Source organism: Lichenostomus cassidix, chromosome 1Aa (genome assembly GCF_008360975.1).
Source record: "Lichenostomus cassidix isolate B80296 chromosome 1Aa, HeHo_3.0, whole genome shotgun sequence".
Classification (NCBI taxonomy): Eukaryota; Metazoa; Chordata; class Aves; order Passeriformes; family Meliphagidae; genus Lichenostomus; species Lichenostomus cassidix.
Genome location: NC_139480.1, coordinates 1,345,626 through 1,364,431, shown reverse-complemented (window position 1 = coordinate 1,364,431; position 18,806 = coordinate 1,345,626). Strand labels below are relative to the sequence as shown.

Below are 18,806 nucleotides of genomic sequence, written 5' to 3'. Positions count from 1 at the left end.
TGGGAGTCCTAAAATCAAAATAACCAAAACTGCAACATCCTGGAGGAGAGAACTCTACCAAAATCTGGGATAGTCTCTGTTGAGCTGGATAAAAAAAATGGAAATCAGATATCAAGTCATTTCTTGATTTTCCTGGGAGTCCTAAAACCAATGAGATTGTTCCAAAACCTCCAAATCCTCTTAAAAATCCCATTTTTCACCTCTTTTCACTAAACCCCAAACCCTTCCAGAACCATCTGCAGCTCTGCTCTCTGGATGTTTTCCCTGAGGAGTCTCTGTCCCCTCCCAGTGTCACCGAGGTGCCACCAGAATGAAATCTTGTGGGTTTTTTCCTGCAGCTCCAGGCTTTTGCCCGAGCCAAGGCAGCTGCTGTCCCTGTTGAGCTGGATAAAAAATGGGAAATCAGATATCAAATAATTACTTGATTTTTCCTGTGAGTTCTAAAACCAAAATAATCACAACTGCAGCATCCTGGAGGAGAGAATTCTACCAAAATCTGGGATAGTCCCTGTGGAGCTGGATAAAAAAATGGGAAATCAGATATCAAATAATTACTTGATTTTTCTTGTGAGTCCTAAAACCAATGAGATTGTTCCAAAACCTCCAAATCCTCTTAAAAATCCCATTTTTCACCTCTTTCACTAAACCCCAAACCCTCCCAGAACCATCTGCAGCTCTGCTCTCTGGATGTTTTCCCTGAGGAGTCTCTGTCCCCTCCCAATGTCACCAATCTCATTTCACAGAATGAAACTTTGTGGGTTTTTTCTGCAGCTCCAGGCTTTTGCCCGAGCCAAGGCAGCAGCTGGATACAGCCAGGAGGAGCTGCAGGAGACCTTTGCCTTCCTGCTCTTCGACAAGGAGGAAGAGGTAATCACCAGCAATGATTTTGGGGCCAAATTCCTGCTTTCTGAGCCCCAAAAAAAACAGCCTGGAGGGTGAGGAGTTGGCAGAGTGATTCCTGCTGGGGATAATCCTGGAAAACCTGCAGGGTGTTAGGGATGGATGTGGTTGTGGTGAGATTTGCAGGGAGAAAAAGGGAATTTCCCTTTGTCCCCCGTGGATTTGTCACAGAATTATTGTGATAAATAGTATTTATAATTAATAATTAATTATAAATTCAGTATGAATTATATATATTTCAATTCTGTTGATTTCAATTAATAAGATTGAAATATCAATTATTTCAATTCATTTCAATTTCAATGAATTTCCATTAATTCCATAAATTTCAATTAATAAGATGGAAATTCCATCCAATTCCACACATTCCACAATCCCAGTTTGCTCCAAACCACATCCAGCCTGGCCTTGGACAATTCCAGGGATCCAGGGGCAACCAGAGATTTTTTGGGAATTCCATCCCAGCCAGGAATTCCATCCTAATTTCCCACCTAACCCTGGTGAGGAACCTGCTATGTGCTCTTGGAAAAAAAAATAATATTTTTTTTTGACAGGAGAAAAGTTGCTCAGGTGGTTTTGGGGCAAATCCCTTGGATTTTGGCAGCAGGGCAGGGAGAGAGCCTGACACAGGAATTATTCCTGCTCAGTCTTTGCAGCTTTGGGAATTTATGAAAATCAGGGAATCTGCTGGGAATTGCCTTTTCCCCATGATTTAATTCTTTTGTCAGGATGGGAGTGACCCAAATATAGCTTCATTCTGTTCAATGGAATTGCCTTTTCCCCATGATTTAATTTTTTTGTCAGGATTTCTGACAAAAATGCAGCTTCATTCTGGTCAGTTTGGCTTCAGCCACAGCAAAATAATCCTCTTTTTTCTCCCTGTGGATCTTCCCCGTGGATATTGTGTTTCATTTCCTTTACACCCCATTTTTGGTGGATTGTAAGGCTCAATAATTGACTTTTAACCACATTCCAGTATTTTTTGGGACAGATTTAGATCCCTGTTTCCCTAATCCTGGAAAAAAAAAGTGGTGAAAGAGGCTTTTTGTGTTCTTTTGAAGGCCAAGCAGGTGTGTCAGACAGGACTGCGGGTCAACAGCAGCTCCATTTCCACTCTGGGCGATCCAGCAAAAGGTAAAATCCAAAATTCCCTCTGGAAAACCAGGAATTCTCACCTGGCAATCCCAACTCCTTCAAAAACAAAGGCAAAAAAGCCAAAATTCCTGGTTATTTACTGCAGAGATCTGTGGAAAATCCTGATTATTTCTGCTCCTTCCCCCAGCTGAGGTTGGGATTTTCCCCAGGGAATGTCTTTATTCTTCACCTCTCCTTTCCAGGCTTTTTGCCTCTTGTTCCTAACGACCCCTGGCTGGTTTTCCTGGGAATATTTGTAATTTCTGGTGGGCTGAGGTGAAGGTTTTGGTGGCTTTTTGCAGCCCAAACCCTGTTTCCTGCATGTGCTTCCCTTGGAAATAGAAAGCAGGAGGCAGAAAAAGAATGGGAAAGTCAGAAAGGGAAAGAAGAACCAAAAAAAGAAAGGGAAAGAAAGGGAAAAAGAGCCAAAAAAGGAAAAGGAAAGAAAGGGAAAAAGAGCCAAAAAAAGAAAGGGAAAGAAAGGGAAAAAGAGCCAAAAAAGGAAAAGGAAAGAAAGGGAAAAAGAGCCAAAAAAGGAAAAGGAAAGAAAGGGAAAAAGAGCCAAAAAAAGAAAGGGAAAGAAAGGGAAAAAGAGCCAAAAAAAGAAAAGGAAAGAAAGGGAAAAAGAGCCAAAAAAAAAGAAAAGGAAAGAAAGGGAAAAAGAGCCAAAAAAAAAGAAAAGGAAAGAAAGGGAAAAAGAGCCAAAAAAAGAAAAGGGAAAGAAAGGGAAAAAGAGCCAAAAGAAGAAAAAGGAAAGAAAGGGAAAAAGAGCCAAAAAAGAAAGGGAAAGAGTCAGAAAGGGAAAGAAAGGGAAAGAAGAGACAAAAATTAAAAAAAGGAAAGGGAAAAATTCAAAAAGGAAAAGGGAAAGAAAGGGAGAGAAGACACAAAAATAAAAAAAGGAAAGGGAAAAAGTCAAAAAGGGAAAGAAAGGAAAGAAGAGCCAAAAATAAAAAAAAGTACAGGGAAAGAGTCAAAAGGGAAAGAAAGGGAAAGAAGAGACAAAAAAAAGATAAAGGGAAAAAGTCAAAAAGGGAAAGAAAGGGAAAGAAGAGACAAAAATACAAAAAAAGAAAGGAAAAAAGTCAGAAAGGGAAAGAAGAGACAAAAATAAAAAAAGGAAAGGGAAAGAGTCAAAAAGGGAAAAAAAGGAAAAGAGAAAGAAAGGGAGAGAAGAGCTAAAAAAAAAAAAGAAAGGGAAAGAGTTAAAAAGGAAAAGGGAAAGAAGAGACAAAAAGAAAGAGAGCCAGAAAGGGAAAGAAGAGCAAAAAAAAACAAAAAAGGAAAGAGTAAAAAAGGGAAAGAAGAGCCAAAAAAAAAAAAAAAAAAGAAAGGGAAAGGGAAAGAAGAGCTAAAAAAAGAAAGGGAAAGAGTCAAAAAGGGAAAGGGAAAGAAAAGTCAAAAAAAGAAAGGGAAAGTCAAAAAGGGAAAGGGAAAGAAGAGCCAAAAAAAAGAAAGGGAAAAAGTCAAAAAGGGACAGAAAGGGAAAGAAGAGACAAAAATAAAAAAAAGGAAAGGGAAAAAGTCAAAAAGGGAAAGGGAAAGAAGAGACAAAAAGAGAAAGAGTCAAAAAGGGAAAGGGAAAGAAGAGCAAAAAAAAGAAAGAAAGAGTAAAAAAGGGGAAGAAGAGCCAAGAAAAAAATAATAGGGAAAGAGTCAGAAAGGGAAAGAAGAGCCAAAAATAAAAAAAAGAAAGGGAAAGATTCAAAAAGGGAAAGGGAAAGAGGAGACAAAAAAGGAAAGGGAAAGAGTCAAAGAGGGAAAGAAAAGGAAAGAAAGGGAAAGAAGAGCCAAAAAAACAGAAAGGGAAAAAGTAAAAAAAGGGAAAGAAAAGCCAAAAAAAAAAAAAAAAAAAAAAGAAAGAAAGGGAAAGAAGAGCCAAAAAAAAACGAAGAAAGGGAAAGAGTAAGAAAGGGAAAGAAGAGCCAAAAATAAAAAAAAAAAAAAGAAAGGGAAAGATTCAAAAAGGGAAAGGGAAAGAGTCAAAGAGGGAAAGAAAAGGAAAGAAAGGGAAAGAAGAGCCAAAAAAAAAAAAAAAGGGAAAGGAAAAGAAGAGCCAAAAAAAAAAAAAAAAGAAAGAAAGGGAAAGAGTCAAAAAGGGAAAGGGAAAGAAAGGGAAAGATTAAAAAAAAAAAAAAGGGAAAGAGTCAAAAAGGGAAAGAAAGGGAAAGAAGAGCCAAAAAAGGAAAGGGAAAAAGTCAGAAAGGGAAAGAAGAGCCAAAAAAAACAAAGGGAAAGAGTCAAAAAGGGAAAGGAAGGGAAAGAAGAGCCAAAAAAAAAAAAATTAAATAGAGTTTCACCCATTTTCTGGCTCTGCAGATTCCCATTCCCACGAGGAGAATCCTCCTGGCATGACAGAGTGTTTTGGGAGCATCTTGCTGACAGATAATTCACATTTTCCTGCTTTCCTTTGTTCCCTCAGGGGTTTACATTTCCAGATATGCAGATTGCCTCCATCCCAAACCCTGGCAGCATGGAAAATCAGGATACATCCTCATCTGCAAGCTGATCAAGGTAAAATCCACTGGTGGGGAATGATTCTCTGAAATCAGACTCCACTGAGCCACTTTTCCCTTGGATTCTCAGCAATTTGGGAGGTTTGAGAGGGTTTTTTTTCTCCTTCTTACTGACTGTAATTTCCCTTGGATTCTCAGAAATTTGTGAGATTTGAGAAAGTTTTTTCTCCTTTTTACTGACTGTAATTTCCCTTGGATTCTCAGGAATTTGGGAGATTTGAGAGGGTTTTTTCCCCTTCTTGCTGTCAGTTTTTCCCTTGGATTCTCAGGAATTTGGGAGGTCTGAGAGTTGTTTTTTTCCTTTTTTACTTTTTTACTTTTTTTTACTGACTGTCACTTTTCCCTTGGATTCTCAGGAATTTGGGAGATTTGAGAAAGTTTTTTCCCCTTTTTACTGACTGTAATTTCCCTTGGATTCTCAGGAATTTGGGGAGATTTCAGAAAGTTCTTTCTCCTTCTTACTGACTGTAATTTCCCTTGGTTTCTCAGGAATTTGGGAGGTTTCAGAAAGCTTTTTCCCTTGGATTCTCAGGAATTTGTGAGATTTGAGAAAGTTTTTTCTCCTTTTTACTGATTGTCACTTTTTCTTTTGATTCTCATGAATTTGGGAGATTTGAGAAAGTTTATTTCCTCATTCTTACTGACTGTAATTTCCCTTGGATTCTGAGAAATTTGGGAGATTTGAGAAAGTTTTTTCCCCTTCTTACTGACTGTAATTTCCCTTGGATTCTCAGGAATTTCTAGCTGCTCAAGGTAAAATCCAAGGCTGTCTTTGGATGGGGAAAAAATTTAGAAAAAAATTTTCAAAAATCAGATTCCACTGAGTCACTTTTCCCTTGGATTCTCAGCAATTTGGGAGATTTGAGAAAGTTTTTTTCCTCATTCTTACTGACTGTAATTTCCCTTGTGTCTTGGTTTGAAAACAAACCAGTGGGAGATCACAAGTCAAGACTGAAATTAAAAAAAAAGTGAAATAATACAAGGAAAAGCACTGACAAAGTCAGATACAACCTAACACCCTGTTAGGGTGGTAGTAGCAGTCCAACTGAAGTAGTCCAGTTGAAGCGGTGATCCTGTGAAGGTCTAGTCTCCAGCTGAAGATCCAGTGGTAGCTCTGGTCCTCTGGGAACCCAGTAGACAGGGGCTAGCTCAGGCAGTTCCAGGGCCAGGTTATATCCAGGTGGGAACACCTGGCTCCTCCCTCCTCGGCAGAGCATCTCACAATGGGATGAGATAAGTCCATGAGTCACACGGTGGGTCCCTGATGGCCCATTGCCTGTCATCCGGGGTGGGTCATTAGCAGGTGGTAACAGCTAAGGGATGGCCCATTGCCTGTCATCCGGAGTAGGTCATTAGCAGCTGGTAGCAGCTAACGGCCCACAGCTGGTGGTAATAGAATACTTAACTACATCTATATTGCAACCTAGGACATTATCCACCCCTTATTCTATTACCATCTACACAGTTCTCACTTAAGATAAGGTCTCCTTGTGGTACACAACAGGTTTCCCCATCTGCCTTCATCACCCACCAAGTATAACCAGGTCCTTGGGCAAAAACCACTCCATGGATGGGTTTGCCTTTGCCTGAGGTGGGACTAATCCAAACAGTCTTTCCTAAAAAACCTCTTACGTGTACCACAGGGACTTTATCTCCATCCACTGTGTGCAAAGGTTCGGACTCGGCAGGACCGGCTCGATTGATAGAACCCCTTGTGTTAACCATCCAGGTGGCCTTTGCTAAGTTCAGTTCCCAATTTTTGAAGGTTCCCCCGCCAAGTGCCTTCAAAGTTGTCTTAAGTATTCCGTTGCACCGTTCAACTTTCCCAGCAGCTGGTGCATGATAGGGGATGTGGTATATCCATTCAATTCCGTGTTCTCTAGCCCAGGTGCGTATGAGGCCATTCTTGAAATGGGTTCCGTTGTCAGACTCGATTCTCTCAGGGGTACCATGTCTCCACAGGACTTGCTTTTCCAGACCCAAGATGGTGTTCCGGGCAGTAGCATGAGGCACAGGGTAGGTCTCTAACCATCCTGTGGTTGCTTCCACCATGGTCAACACGTAGCTCTTTCCTTGGCGGGTTTGGGGAAGTGTGATGTAGTCAACTTGCCATACTTCCCCATACCTGTACTTCGACCATCGTCCACCATACCACAGAGGCTTCACCCGCTTGGCCTGTTTGATTGCAGCACAAGTCTCACAGCTGTGGATGACCTGTGAGATGTTGTCCATGGTCAAGTCCACCCCTCGGTCACGAGCCCACCTGTATGTTGCATCTCTCCCTTGATGACCAGAGGCATCATGGGCCCAACGAGCTAGAAATAATTCTCCTTTGTGCTGCCAGTCCAGATCCACCTGTGACACTTCCACCTTGGCAGCTCGGTCCACCTGCTCGTTGTTACGATGCTCTTCATTAGCCCGACTCTTGGGTACATGTGCATCCACGTGTCGAACTTTCACGGTCAGCTTTTCTGCCCGGGCGGCGATGTCCTGCCAAATCTCAGCGGCCCAGATGGGTTTTCCTCTGCGCTGCCAGTTAGCCTTTCTCCAGCGATCTAACCATCCCCACAGTGCATTGGCTACCATCCAAGAGTCGGTGTAGAGATAAAGCCTTGGCCATTTCTCTCGTTCAGCAATATCCAAAGCCAGTTGGATGGCTTTAAGCTCTGCGACCTGACTCGATCCACCTTGTCCCTCGGTAGCCTGTACAGCTTGTCGTGTGGGGCTCCATACTGCAGCTTTCCATTTCCGATCTGCGCCTACAATTCGGCAGGAACCATCGGTGAAGAGGGCATAGCGTCTTTCACTCTCCGGCAGCTCGTTATACGGGGGTGCTTCCTCGGCACGTGCTACTTGCTCCTCTGCATCTTCTGAAGATAATTTAAAAGTCTCACCTTCAGGCCAGTTTGTTATAATTTCCAGAATCCCAGGGCGATTCGGGTTTCCAATACGGGCGCGCTGTGTGATGAGGGCAATCCATTTGCTCCACGTAGCATCAGTGGCATGGTGGGTGGAGGGAACCCTTCCCTTGAACATCCACCCCAGCACTGGCAGTCGGGGTGCAAGGAGAAGTTGTGTTTCTGTGCCGATCACCTCTGAGGCGGCTTGGACTCCTTCGTAAGCTGCCAAGATTTCTTTCTCGGTGGGAGGGTAGTTGACTTCAGACCCTCTGTAACTTCGACTCCAGAATCCCAGTGGTCGACCTCGGGTCTCGCCAGGCACCTTCTGCCAAAGGCTCCAGGACAGACCATGGCTCCCGGCTGCAGAGTAAAGCACATTCTTTACCTCTGGTCCTGTCCTGACTGGTCCAAGGGCTACCGCATGAGCGATCTCCTGTTTGATCTGGGTGAAGGCTTGCTGCTGTTCAGGGCCCCAGTGGAAATCATTCTTCTTGCGGGTTATGAGGTAGAGAGGACTCACAATCTGGCTGTACTCAGGGATGTGCATTCTCCAAAAGCCTATGGCGCCTAGGAAGGCTTGTGTCTCCTTCTTGGTGGTTGGTGGAGACATCGCGATGATCTTATTGATGACCTCAGAAGGAATCTGACGCCGTCCGTCTTGCCACTTTACTCCCAGGAACTGGATCTCTTGGGCAGGTCCCTTGACTTTGCTCTTCTTGATGGCGAAACCGGCTTCCAGGAGAATTTTGATGATTTTCTCTCCTTTCCCAAATACTTCCGTTGCTGTGTCCCCCCACACAATGATGTCATCAATATACTGCAGATGTTCTGGAGCCTCACCCTTTTCCAGTGCAGCTTGGATCAGTCCATGGCAGATGGTGGGACTGTGCTTCCACCCCTGGGGCAGTCGGTTCCATGTGTACTGCACACCCCTCCAGGTGAAAGCAAACTGAGGCCTGCACTCTGCTGCCAGAGGAATGGAGAAAAAGGCATTGGCAATATCAATGGTCGCATACCACTTTGCTGCCTTGGATTCCAGCTCATACTGAAGTTCCAACATGTCCGGCACAGCAGCACTCAGTGGTGGTGTGACTTCATTCAGGCCACGGTAATCCACCGTCAGTCTCCATTCTTCACTGGACTTACGCACCGGCCATATAGGGCCGTTAAAGGGTGAGTGAGCCTTGCTGACCACCCCTTGGCTCTCCAGATCCCGAATCATCTTATGGATGGGGGCCACAGAGTCTCTGTCAGTGCGGTATTGCCGGCGATGCACTGTTGCTGTAGCAATTGGTACCTGCTGTTCTTCAATTCTCAGTAGTCCTACAGCAGACGGGTTATCTGAGAGACCGGGCAGGCTATTCAGTTGTTTTATGTCTTCTGTCTCTACAGCTGCAATCCCAAAAGCCCAGCGATGTCCCTTTGGGTCCTTGAAATATCCACTCCTGAGATAATCTATGCCGAGGATGCATGGGGCGTCTGGACCAGTCACAATGGGGTGTTTCTGCCACTCATTCCCAGTTAAACTCACTTCAGCTTCCAGTACAGTCAGCTGCTGGGATCCTCCTGTCACCCCAGAAATAGAAATGGATTCAGTCCCCACATACCTGGATGGCATCAGGGTGCACTGAGCACCGGTGTCAACCAAAGCCGTGTATCTTTGTGGGTCAGACGTGCCAGGCCATCGGATCCACACAGTCCAATAGATCCGATTGTCCCTTTCCTCTACCTGGCTAGAGGCAGGGCTCCTCTAATCCTGTTTTTGGTGCATGATGTTCTTCTCCTGTAAATGTGTTCCTGAGGTCCCTTCAAGAGGATCAGTCATATTATCACTTCCATTCTGTCGGGGGTTCTGTCCACAAGAGACTGGGGCAGTGTTGTACCTAGATGAGCCTCCTGACGTGGATGTTTCTGTTTTCAATTCACGTACCCGGGCTGCTAAGGAGGAGGTGGGTTTCCTATCCCACTTTCTCATGTCTTCCCCATGCTCCTGAAGGAAAAACCAGAGGTCACGTCGCGGGGTTTGTCTTCTTTCCCTGGCTGGGGGACGTCTGCTCCTGATGGCAGAGACTCTGGTTGGTTTCGGTGTGACATGGAAAAATCCTTCTTTGAGCTCTTTCCTTAGTCTCTGATTCTCTTCAATCAAGCTCCGGACTTGCTCGGCCAGGTTTGTTTCCACCGATGAGACCTGGGTACGTAGTGGAGCAGTGACAGTGTCCTCATAAATTCTCAGTTTGTTTGCTAACACGCCCACCTGGTCTTCGCCTTCCCTCCACTGCAGTGTTGCCAGGTAACGAGAGTATATCTCTGGTCCGAGCCGCGCGAATCTTAGCCACATTTGTGAAGTGCACTGGACGTTATCTGGGCTCTTGGGGAATCTCTCGTTGTCTGAGAAAATGATCTCTAGTACGGCCAATTCCCTCAGGCATCGGATACCTTGTTCTATTGTGTTCCATTTTCTCTGGTGCATCTGGAGGTCTTCTTTGCAGAGGTATCTGTCCCGTACACTTGCCAGCAATCTCCGCCAGAGGCTGAGAGTTTCCTGGGTTTTCCCAATCCCCTGGTCAATAACCACATCCTGGGACAGGGATCCCAGTTGCCTGGCCTCACTTCCATCCAGAATGGTGTCATTAGCTGCGGCATCCCAGATACGGAGCAGCCAGGTCAGGATGGACTCGTTTGCCTGCCGGGTGAATTCCCTCCGTAGGTCACGCAGCTCCCCCAGGGATAGAGAGCGAGTGATGATCTCCGGCTCTGTCTCTTCTGCTTGGTGGGATGGTCCTGCCGCATCCCCATCAGTCGCTATGTGGACTGATTTGCTCTTTGATTTCTTTTTCTGGACGGGGGCAACTGCTACAGGCTTCGGCTGTTTTGATTTGCTTTGTTTCTCCTCCGCAAGAAGACAAAATATTTTCCTGATCTGCATCATGAGGTACAGGGTGCTGGTCAAAGAAAACAGAACTAATAAAAAGATTATGCCATCCCTAGCATCCAGAGAGAACTCAATATCCTCAAAAACGGCTGTGCCTGACCTGAAAGGCTGGAAGAAACCACTCTCTCCTCCTAGCCCCAGAGGGTGGGTGCGATTGCTGAGGAGGTCCCAGATGGAGCAGCTCAGGTTAGGCCAGGCAGACAAAGTCGAGTATATATAACGAATGGTGTTCATCGCCTCACAGGTTACTATGCAATAGGCATAATAAACCAATAGAGCAATTTTCATGCTATGCCCTGATCGTAACAAGAGCAATACGACGGGCAGATAGCTTCCCATTTGAGGAAAGATATAGAGAGCGAGATAAAGCACCCATATAGATAAGCTGAGCATCATGGTGATAGGATTTCTGCGTTTCCCCAGGTCGGGCCCCACGTTGGGCGCCAAAATATGTCTTGGTTTGAAAACAAACCAGTGGGAGATCACAAGTCAAGACTGAAATTAAAAAAAAAGTGAAATAATACAAGGAAAAGCACTGACAAAGTCAGATACAACCTAACACCCTGTTAGGGTGGTAGTAGCAGTCCAACTGAAGTAGTCCAGTTGAAGCGGTGATCTGTGAAGGTCTAGTCTCCAGCTGAAGATCCAGTGGTAGCTCTGGTCCTCTGGGAACCCAGTAGACAGGGCTAGCTCAGGCAGTTCCAAGGCCAGGTTATATCCAGGTGGGAACACCTGGTTCCTCCCTCCTGGGCAGAGCATCCCACAATGGGATGAGATAAATCCATGAGTCACACGGTGGGTCCCTGATGGCCCATTGCCTGTCATGCGGTGTGGGTCATTAGCAAGTGATAATAGCTAACGGATGGCCCATTGCCTGTCATCCGGAGTGGGTGATAGCAGCTAATGGCCCACAGCTGGTGGTAATAGAATACTTAACTACATCAATATTGCAACCTAGGACACCCTTGGATTCTCAGGAATTTGGGAGATCTGAGAATTTTTTTCCCCCTTTTTACTGACTGTCACTTTTTCCTTGGATTCTCAGCAATTTGGGAGATTTGAGAAAGTTTTTTCCCTTTTTTGCTGACTGTAATTTCTGAAATTTAGAATTCTGAAATGTAGAATTCTCAGGAATTTGTAAGCTGATCAGGGTAAAATCCAAGGCTGTCTTTTGATGGGGAAAAAATTTAGAAAAAATTTTCCAAAATCAGATTCCACAGAGTCACTTTTCCCTTGGATTCTCAGGAATTCATGAGACTTGAGAATTTTTTTTCCCTTCTTACTGACTGTAATTTCCCTTGGATTCTCAGGAATTTGGGAGACTTGAGAAAGTTTTTTCCCTTTTTTACTGACTGTAATTTCTGAAATGTAGAATTCTCAGGAATTTCTAAGCTGATCAAGACAAAATCCAAGGCTGTCTTTGGATGGGGGAAAATTTAGAAAAAATTTTCTAAAATCAAACTCCACTGAGCCACTTTTCCCTTGGATTCTCAGCAATTTGGGAGGTTTGAGAAAGTTTTTTCTCTCCTTCTTACTGACTGTAATTTCCCTTGGATTCTCAGGAATTTGGGAGGTCTGAAAGTTTTTTTTTTTCTCCTTCTTACTGACTGTTACATTTCCCTTGGATTCTCAGGAATTTGTGAGATTTCAGAAAGTTTTTTCACCTTTTTACTGACAGTAATTTCCCTTGGATTCAACCCCAGAGTTGAGCACAGAGCTCCCAGCACTGCAGCTCTGGGGAAAATGCAGATTTCTCCCTGCTAAACCCATTTTCATGAACAATCTGATAAGATTTCTGTCCTTTGGATGAATTTTTCCCAGGGCAAGGTCAGAGTGATCGCTGAGAACTTTCCCTTGGATTCTCAGGAATTTGGGAGATTTGAGAGTTTTTTTCCTCATTCTTACTGACTGTAATTTCCCTTGGATTCTCAGAAATTTGGGGAGATTTGAGAGGTTTTTTCCCCTTCTTGTTGTCAGTTTTCCTTTTGGATTCTCAGGAATTTGGAGAGGTTTGAGAAAGTTTTTTCCCCTTTTTACAGACTGTAATTTCCCTTGGATTCTCAGGAATTTGTGAGATTTCAGAAAGTTTTTTCCCCCTATTTACTGACTGTAATTTCCCTTGGATTCTCAGAAATTTGTGAGATTTGAGAATTTTTTTCCCCCTTCTTACTGACTGTAATTTCCCTTGGATTCTCAGGAATTTGTGAGATTTGAGAATTTTTTTCCCCTTCTCACTGACTGTCCTTCCAAAACCACACTCCTGAGGTTGAAGATTTCTCTTCCATCCCCAACCTGGCAGATTTATTTTGGGAAATCCCACAAGCACAGAGTTGAACACAGAGCTTCCTTCTTTGGGGAAAATGCAGATTTCTCCCTGCTAAACCCATTTTTATGAACAATCTGATAAGATTTCTGTCCTTTGGATGGATTTTTGCCAGGGCAAGGTCAGAGTGATCACCCACAGCTCCACCAGCACCTCCACCTGCCCCTCTCCAGGCTACGACTGCCACGTCTCCAAATCCAGCCCCAGCAAGGGCAGCCCCTGCCAGGCCTTCGAGCACAGCCAGGTAGGTGGGAGAGGGTGGAAAACCACAGGCATTCCCCCAAAAAATTCCAAAAAAAATTCCTAAAAAATTCGCAAAAAATTCCCCCAAAAATTCCCCAGAAATTTTAAAAAAAAATTCCCCGAAAATTCCCCAAAAATAAAAAAAAATTCCCAAAAAATTCACCAAAAATTCCAAAAAAATTCCCAAAAATTCCTAAAAAATTCCCCCAAAAATTCCCCAGAATTCCAAAAAAAGTTCCCAAAAATTCCCACAGGAATTCCCCAGAATTCCCCAAAAATTCCCAAGAAATTTAAAAAAATATTCCCAAAAAATTCCCCCAAAAATCCCCAAAAAATTCCCCAAAAATTCACCAAAAAATTCCAAAAAAATTCCCAAAAAGTCCTAAAAAATCCCCCAATATTCCCCAAAAAGTTCCCCCAAAAATTCCCCAGAATTCCCAAAAAAATTCCCAAAAAATTCCCACAGGAATTCCCCAAAAATTCCCCAAAAATTCTCCAAAAATCCCCAAAAATTCCCCCAAAAAATCCCCCAAAAATCCCCCCAAAAATTCCCAAAAAATCCCCCAAAAGTTCCCCAAAAATTCCAAAATAATCCCCAAAAAATTCCAAAAAAGTTCCCAAAAAATTCCAAAAAAGTTCCCAAAAAATTCCCAAAAAATCCCCCAAAAATCCCCAAAAAATTCCCAAAAATGCTCCAAAAATTCCCCCAAAATCCCCAAAAAAATTCCCAAAAAATTCCCAAAAAATTCCCCCAAAAATTCCCCAAAAATTCCCCAAAAATTCCCCAAAAATTCCCCAAAAATTCCCCAAAAATTCTCCAAAAATCCCCAAAAATTCCCCAAAAATTACCCAAAATTCCCCAAAAATTCCCCAAAAATCCCCCAAAAATTCCCCAAAAATTTCCCAAAAAAATCCCCAAAAAATCAAAAAAATTCCAAAAAATTCCCCAAAAATCCCCAAAAACTTCCCCAAAAATCCCCCAAAAATTCTCCAAAAATCCCCAAAATTCCCCAAAAATTTCCCAAAAATCCCCTAAAAATTCCCAAAATCCCCAAAAAAATCCAAAAATCCAAAAAAATCCCCCAAAAAATCCCCAAATCCCCCAAACATTCCCAAAAATCCCCCAAAATCCCAAAAAATCTCCAAAAAAAAAACCCCAAAAATCTCCCAAAATCCCCCCAAAATCCCCCAAAAATCCCCAAAAATCCCCAAAACCCCCAACCCCCTGTGTTTCTCCTCCGCAGTACTACGTGTACGAGGTGTTGGGTGGCAGCGCAGCCGAGCGGCCCAGGCAGGTTTGTCCCTACATTGTCCTCACCTGCCACTACAGGGACACCCAGGAGCCCACCCAGAGCCTGTAAGCACCTCCTCCTCACCCCACAGCTGGGAATTTGGTGTCTTTTTTACCCAATTGCTGAAGCTTTGATTTATTCCCTTTTCTCCAGGCCGAAGCGCGAGGGCAGAGGTAAGAGCTGGGAGGGCTTGGGGTGAGTTTTGGGTTGAAGGTGGGTTGAGTTTTTCCATGGTTTGGGTTGAGTTTTTCCATGGATTTGGATCCCTTTGCTCTCCTCTCCTTGGATTTGAGTTTTTCCATGGTTTGGGTTGAGTTTTTCCCTGGATTTGGATTCTCCTCTCCTTGGGTTTTGGGTTGGTTTTTCCATGGATTTGGATTCCTTTGCTCTCCTTGGGTTTTGAGTTGGTTTTAACATGGTTTGGGTTGAGTTTTTCCATGGGTTTAGAACCCTTTGCTCTCCTCTCCTTGGGTTTGGGGTTGAGTTTTCCATGGATTTGGATTCCTTTGCTCTCGTTGGGCTCTGGGTTGAGTTTTCCCATGGATTTGGATTCTTCTCTCCTTGGGTTTTGGGTTGGTTTTTCCATGGTTTGGGTTGAGTTTTTCCATGGATTTGGATTCTTTTGCTCTCCTCTCCTTGGGTTTTGGGTTGAATTTTTCCATGGATTTGGATTCTCCTCTCCTTGGGTTTTGGGTTGGTTTTTCCATGGATTTGGATTCCTTTTTCCATGGATTTGGATTCCTTTGCTCTCCTTGGGTTTTGGGTTGAGTTTTTCCATGGATTTGAATTCTCCTCTCGTTGGGTTTTGGGTTGGTTTTTCCATGGATTTGGGTTGAGTTTTTCCATGGATTTTTATCCCTCTGCTCTCTTTGGTTTTTGGGTTGAGTTTTTCCATGGATTTGGGTTGAGTTTTGGGTTGGTTTTGGGTTGAGTTTTTCCATGGATTCCTTTGCTCTCCTTGAGGTTTGGGTTGAGTTTTCTATGGATTTCGATCCCTTTGCTCTCCTCTCCTTGGGTTTTGGGTTGAGTTGAGTTTTTCCATGGATTTGAATCTCTTTGCTCTCCTTGGGTTTTGGGTTGGTTTTTCCATGGATTTGGATTCCTTTTTCCATGGATTTTTATCCCTTTGCTCTCCTTGGCTTTTGGGTTGAGTTTTCCATGGATTTGGGTTGAGTTTTTCCATGGATTTGGATTCTCCTCTCCTTGGGTTTTGGGCTTTTTCCATGGATTCCTTTGCTCTCCTTGGGTTTTGGGTTGAGTTTTTCCATAAATTTGGATTCCTTTACTCTCCTCTCCTTGGGTTTTGGGTTGAGTTTTTCCATAGATTTGGGTTGAGTTTTTCCATGGATTTGGATCCCTTTGCTCTCCTTGGGTTTTGGGTTGGTTTTTCCATGGATTTGGGTTGGTTTTGGGTTGAGTTTTTCTATGGATTCCTTTGCTTTCCTTGGGTTTTGGGTGGAGATTTTCCAAGGATTTGGATTGTCCTCTCCTTGGGTTTTAGGTTGAGTTTTTCCATGGATTTTTATCTCTCTGCTCTCCTCACCTTGGGTTTTGGGTTGGTTTTTCCATAAATTTGGATTCCTTTGCTCTCCTTGGGTTTTGGGTTGAGTTTTTCCATGGATTTGGGTTGAGTTTTGGGTTGGTTTTGGGTTGTTTTTCCATGGATTTGGATTCTCCTCTCCTTAGCTTTTGGGTTGAGTTTTTCCATGGATTTGGATTCCTTTGCTCTCCTTGGGTTTTGGGTTGTTTTTTCCATGGATTTTTATCTCTCTGCTCTCCTCTCCTTGGGTTTTAGGTTGAGTTTTTCTGTGGATTCCTTTGCTCTCCTTGGTTTTGGGTTGGTTTTTCCATGGATTTGGATTCCTTTTTCCATGGATTTGGATTCCTTTGCTCTCCTTGGGTTTTGGGTTGAGTTTTTCCATGGATTTGAATTCTCCTCTCATTGGGTTTTGGGTTGGTTTTTCCATGGATTTGGGTTGAGATTTTCCACGGATTTTTATCCCTCTGCTCTCTTTGGTTTTTGGGTTGAGTTTTTCCATGGTTTGGGTTGTTTTTTCCATGGATTTGGATCTCCTTGGGTTTTTCCCTGAGCTGTTGTCCCTTGCAGGGCCATCCTGGTACTGCCCATGGAGGGGACAGCTCTCCATCCAGGGCCAGCTGCTGTGCTCCATCGCCCTGAGGACTCCCCACAGCTCCACCATCCCAGCCCAGCTGTGAGTTGTGCTTTCCTCTGCTTCCACTCTGAATTTTGGGGGTTTCTGGAGCATTTTTGGCTCTCATCCTCATCCCTGTGCTGCTGGAATGTTGGGGACAGTCAGGTGTTGGGGGACGATAGAAAATCCAACAATGGTTTAGGCTGGAAGGAAATAAAATAATATAAAATATTTAAAATATTTAAATATAAGATATCTTTTAAATATTGAAAATAATAATTTCGTTCTGACACCTTCCACCATCCCAGCCCAGCTGTGAGTTGTGCTTTTGTCTCCTTCCTCTCTGAATTTTGGGTTTTTCTGGACCATTTTTGGCTCTCATCCTCATCCCTTGGCTGCTGGAATGTTGGGGAGGATGGAAAATCCTGGAATGGTTTAGGTTGGAATGAAAGAAAATAAAATATTTTAAATATTTAAATATATCTTAAAAATACTGAAAATAATAATTTCGTTCTGACACCTTCCACCCTCCCAGCCCAGCTGTGAGTTGTGCTTTTCTCTGCTTCCTCTCTGAATTTTGGGTGTTTCTGGAGCATTTTTGGCTCTCATCCTCATCCCTTGGCTGCTGGAATGTTGGGGAGGATGGAAAATCCTGCAGTGGGTTAGGTTGGAAGGAAATAAAATAATAGAAAATATTAAAAATATGTAAATAGAAAATATCTTAAAAATATTTAAAATAATTTCGTTCTGACACCTTCCACCATCCCAGATTGCTCCAAACCTTCCAGAATTTATGATTTTGAGAGTTTCCAGGATTTGAGGATTCTGGTTACAAACAGGATCCTCAAATTACCCAATTCTGAGCAATTCTGCACCTTTTCCTGAGCTCCTTTCTCTGAGCTCTCCTTAATCCTTTGAAATCTTCCTTTGAAATCATGTTAGAAATTATGTTAGAAATCTAGAAATCATGTTAGAAATCAATCATGTTAGAAATCATGTGAGAAATCAATATCATGTTAGAAATCAATCATGTGAGAAATCTATCATGTTAGAAATGTAGAAATCATGTGAGAAATCAATCATGTTAGAAATCAATGATGTGAGAAATCAATGATGTGAGAAATCAAATCATGTGAGAAATCAATCATGTCAGAAAATAATCATGTCAGAAAATCATGTTAGAAATCATGTGAGAAATCATGTTAGAAATCAATCATGTTAGAAATCAATCATGTTAGAAATCAATCATGTTAGAAATCAATCATGTTAGAAATCAATCATGTTAGAAATCAATCATGTTAGAAATCATGTTAGAAATCAATCATGTTAGAAATCATCTTAGAAATCATGTTAGAAATCATGTTATAAATCAATCGTGTTAGAAATAAATCATGTGAGAAATCAATCATCTTAGAAATCAATCATGTTAGAAATCATGTTAGAAATCATGTGAGAATCAATCATGTGAGAAATCAGTCATGTTGGAAATCATGTCAGAAATCAAATCATGTTAGAAATCAAATCATGTTAGAAATCAAATCATGTGAGAAATCAAATCATGTCAGAAATCAATCATGTCAGAAATCAATCATGTCAGAAATCAAATCATGTCAGAAATCAAATCATGTCAGAAATCAAATCATGTCAGAAATCAAATCATGTCAGAAATCATGTCAGGAATCAATCATGTCAGGAATCAATCATGTCAGAAATCAATCATGTTAGAAATCAATCATGTTAGAAATCAATCATGTTAGAAATCATGTCAGAAATCAATCATGTTAGAAATCAATCATGTGAGAAATCAATCATGTGAGAAATCAAGTTAGGAATCAATCATGTCAGAAATCAATCATGTTAGAAATCAATCATGTCAGAAATCAATCATGTTAGAAATCATGTCAGAAATCATGTCAGAAATCATGTGAGAAATCATGTTAGAAATAAATCATGTGAGAAATCAATCATGTTGGAAATCATGTTGGAAATCATGTTAGAAATCAGTCATGTTAGAAATCATCTTTGAAATCATATTTGAAACCCTTGAAATGTCCTTAATCCTTTGAAACATTTAAAATATTTGAAATCTCTGAAACTTGTGAAACCTTTAAAATATTTGAAACCTCTGAAATCTTCGAAATCTCCTTAATCCTTGAAATCTTTGGCTCTGCATCTCCCCAGGCCTCCCAACCTGGACATCAACCACGTCATGGGATTGTCTGACTTGAGGAAAAAACTGCCAGAAGCTGCATTTGGGAAAAAAAATTACACCAAAAACGAAGGTGAGTCTGAAATATTCCAACAGTGTGAAATATTCCAACAGTGTGAAATATTCCAACCCATCCTTGGGCTGGAATTGGGAATTCAGATTGGGAAATAAAATTCCAGGAAGAGCACAAGGAAATAGGAGGGA

At 42.4% G+C, this 18,806-nt stretch overlaps 1 protein-coding gene across 5 annotated transcripts in view; it reads left to right on the top strand.

The window, feature by feature from the left end:
• Nucleotides 1-18,806, top strand: part of TASOR2 (transcription activation suppressor family member 2) — a 60,949-nt gene that overhangs the window by 16,285 nt on the left and 25,858 nt on the right. For all 5 annotated transcript variants that reach the window (XM_085081751.1, XM_085081742.1, XM_085081770.1 and 2 more), the window contains exons 3-10: nt 772-867; nt 1,962-2,034; nt 4,457-4,548; nt 12,821-12,949; nt 14,193-14,305; nt 14,394-14,413; nt 16,348-16,453; nt 18,575-18,675. In XM_085081751.1, the coding sequence (XP_084937877.1) occupies nt 772-867; nt 1,962-2,034; nt 4,457-4,548; nt 12,821-12,949; nt 14,193-14,305; nt 14,394-14,413; nt 16,348-16,453; nt 18,575-18,675 (730 nt within the window). The remainder of the gene's footprint in view (nt 1-771; nt 868-1,961; nt 2,035-4,456; nt 4,549-12,820; nt 12,950-14,192; nt 14,306-14,393; nt 14,414-16,347; nt 16,454-18,574; nt 18,676-18,806) is intronic.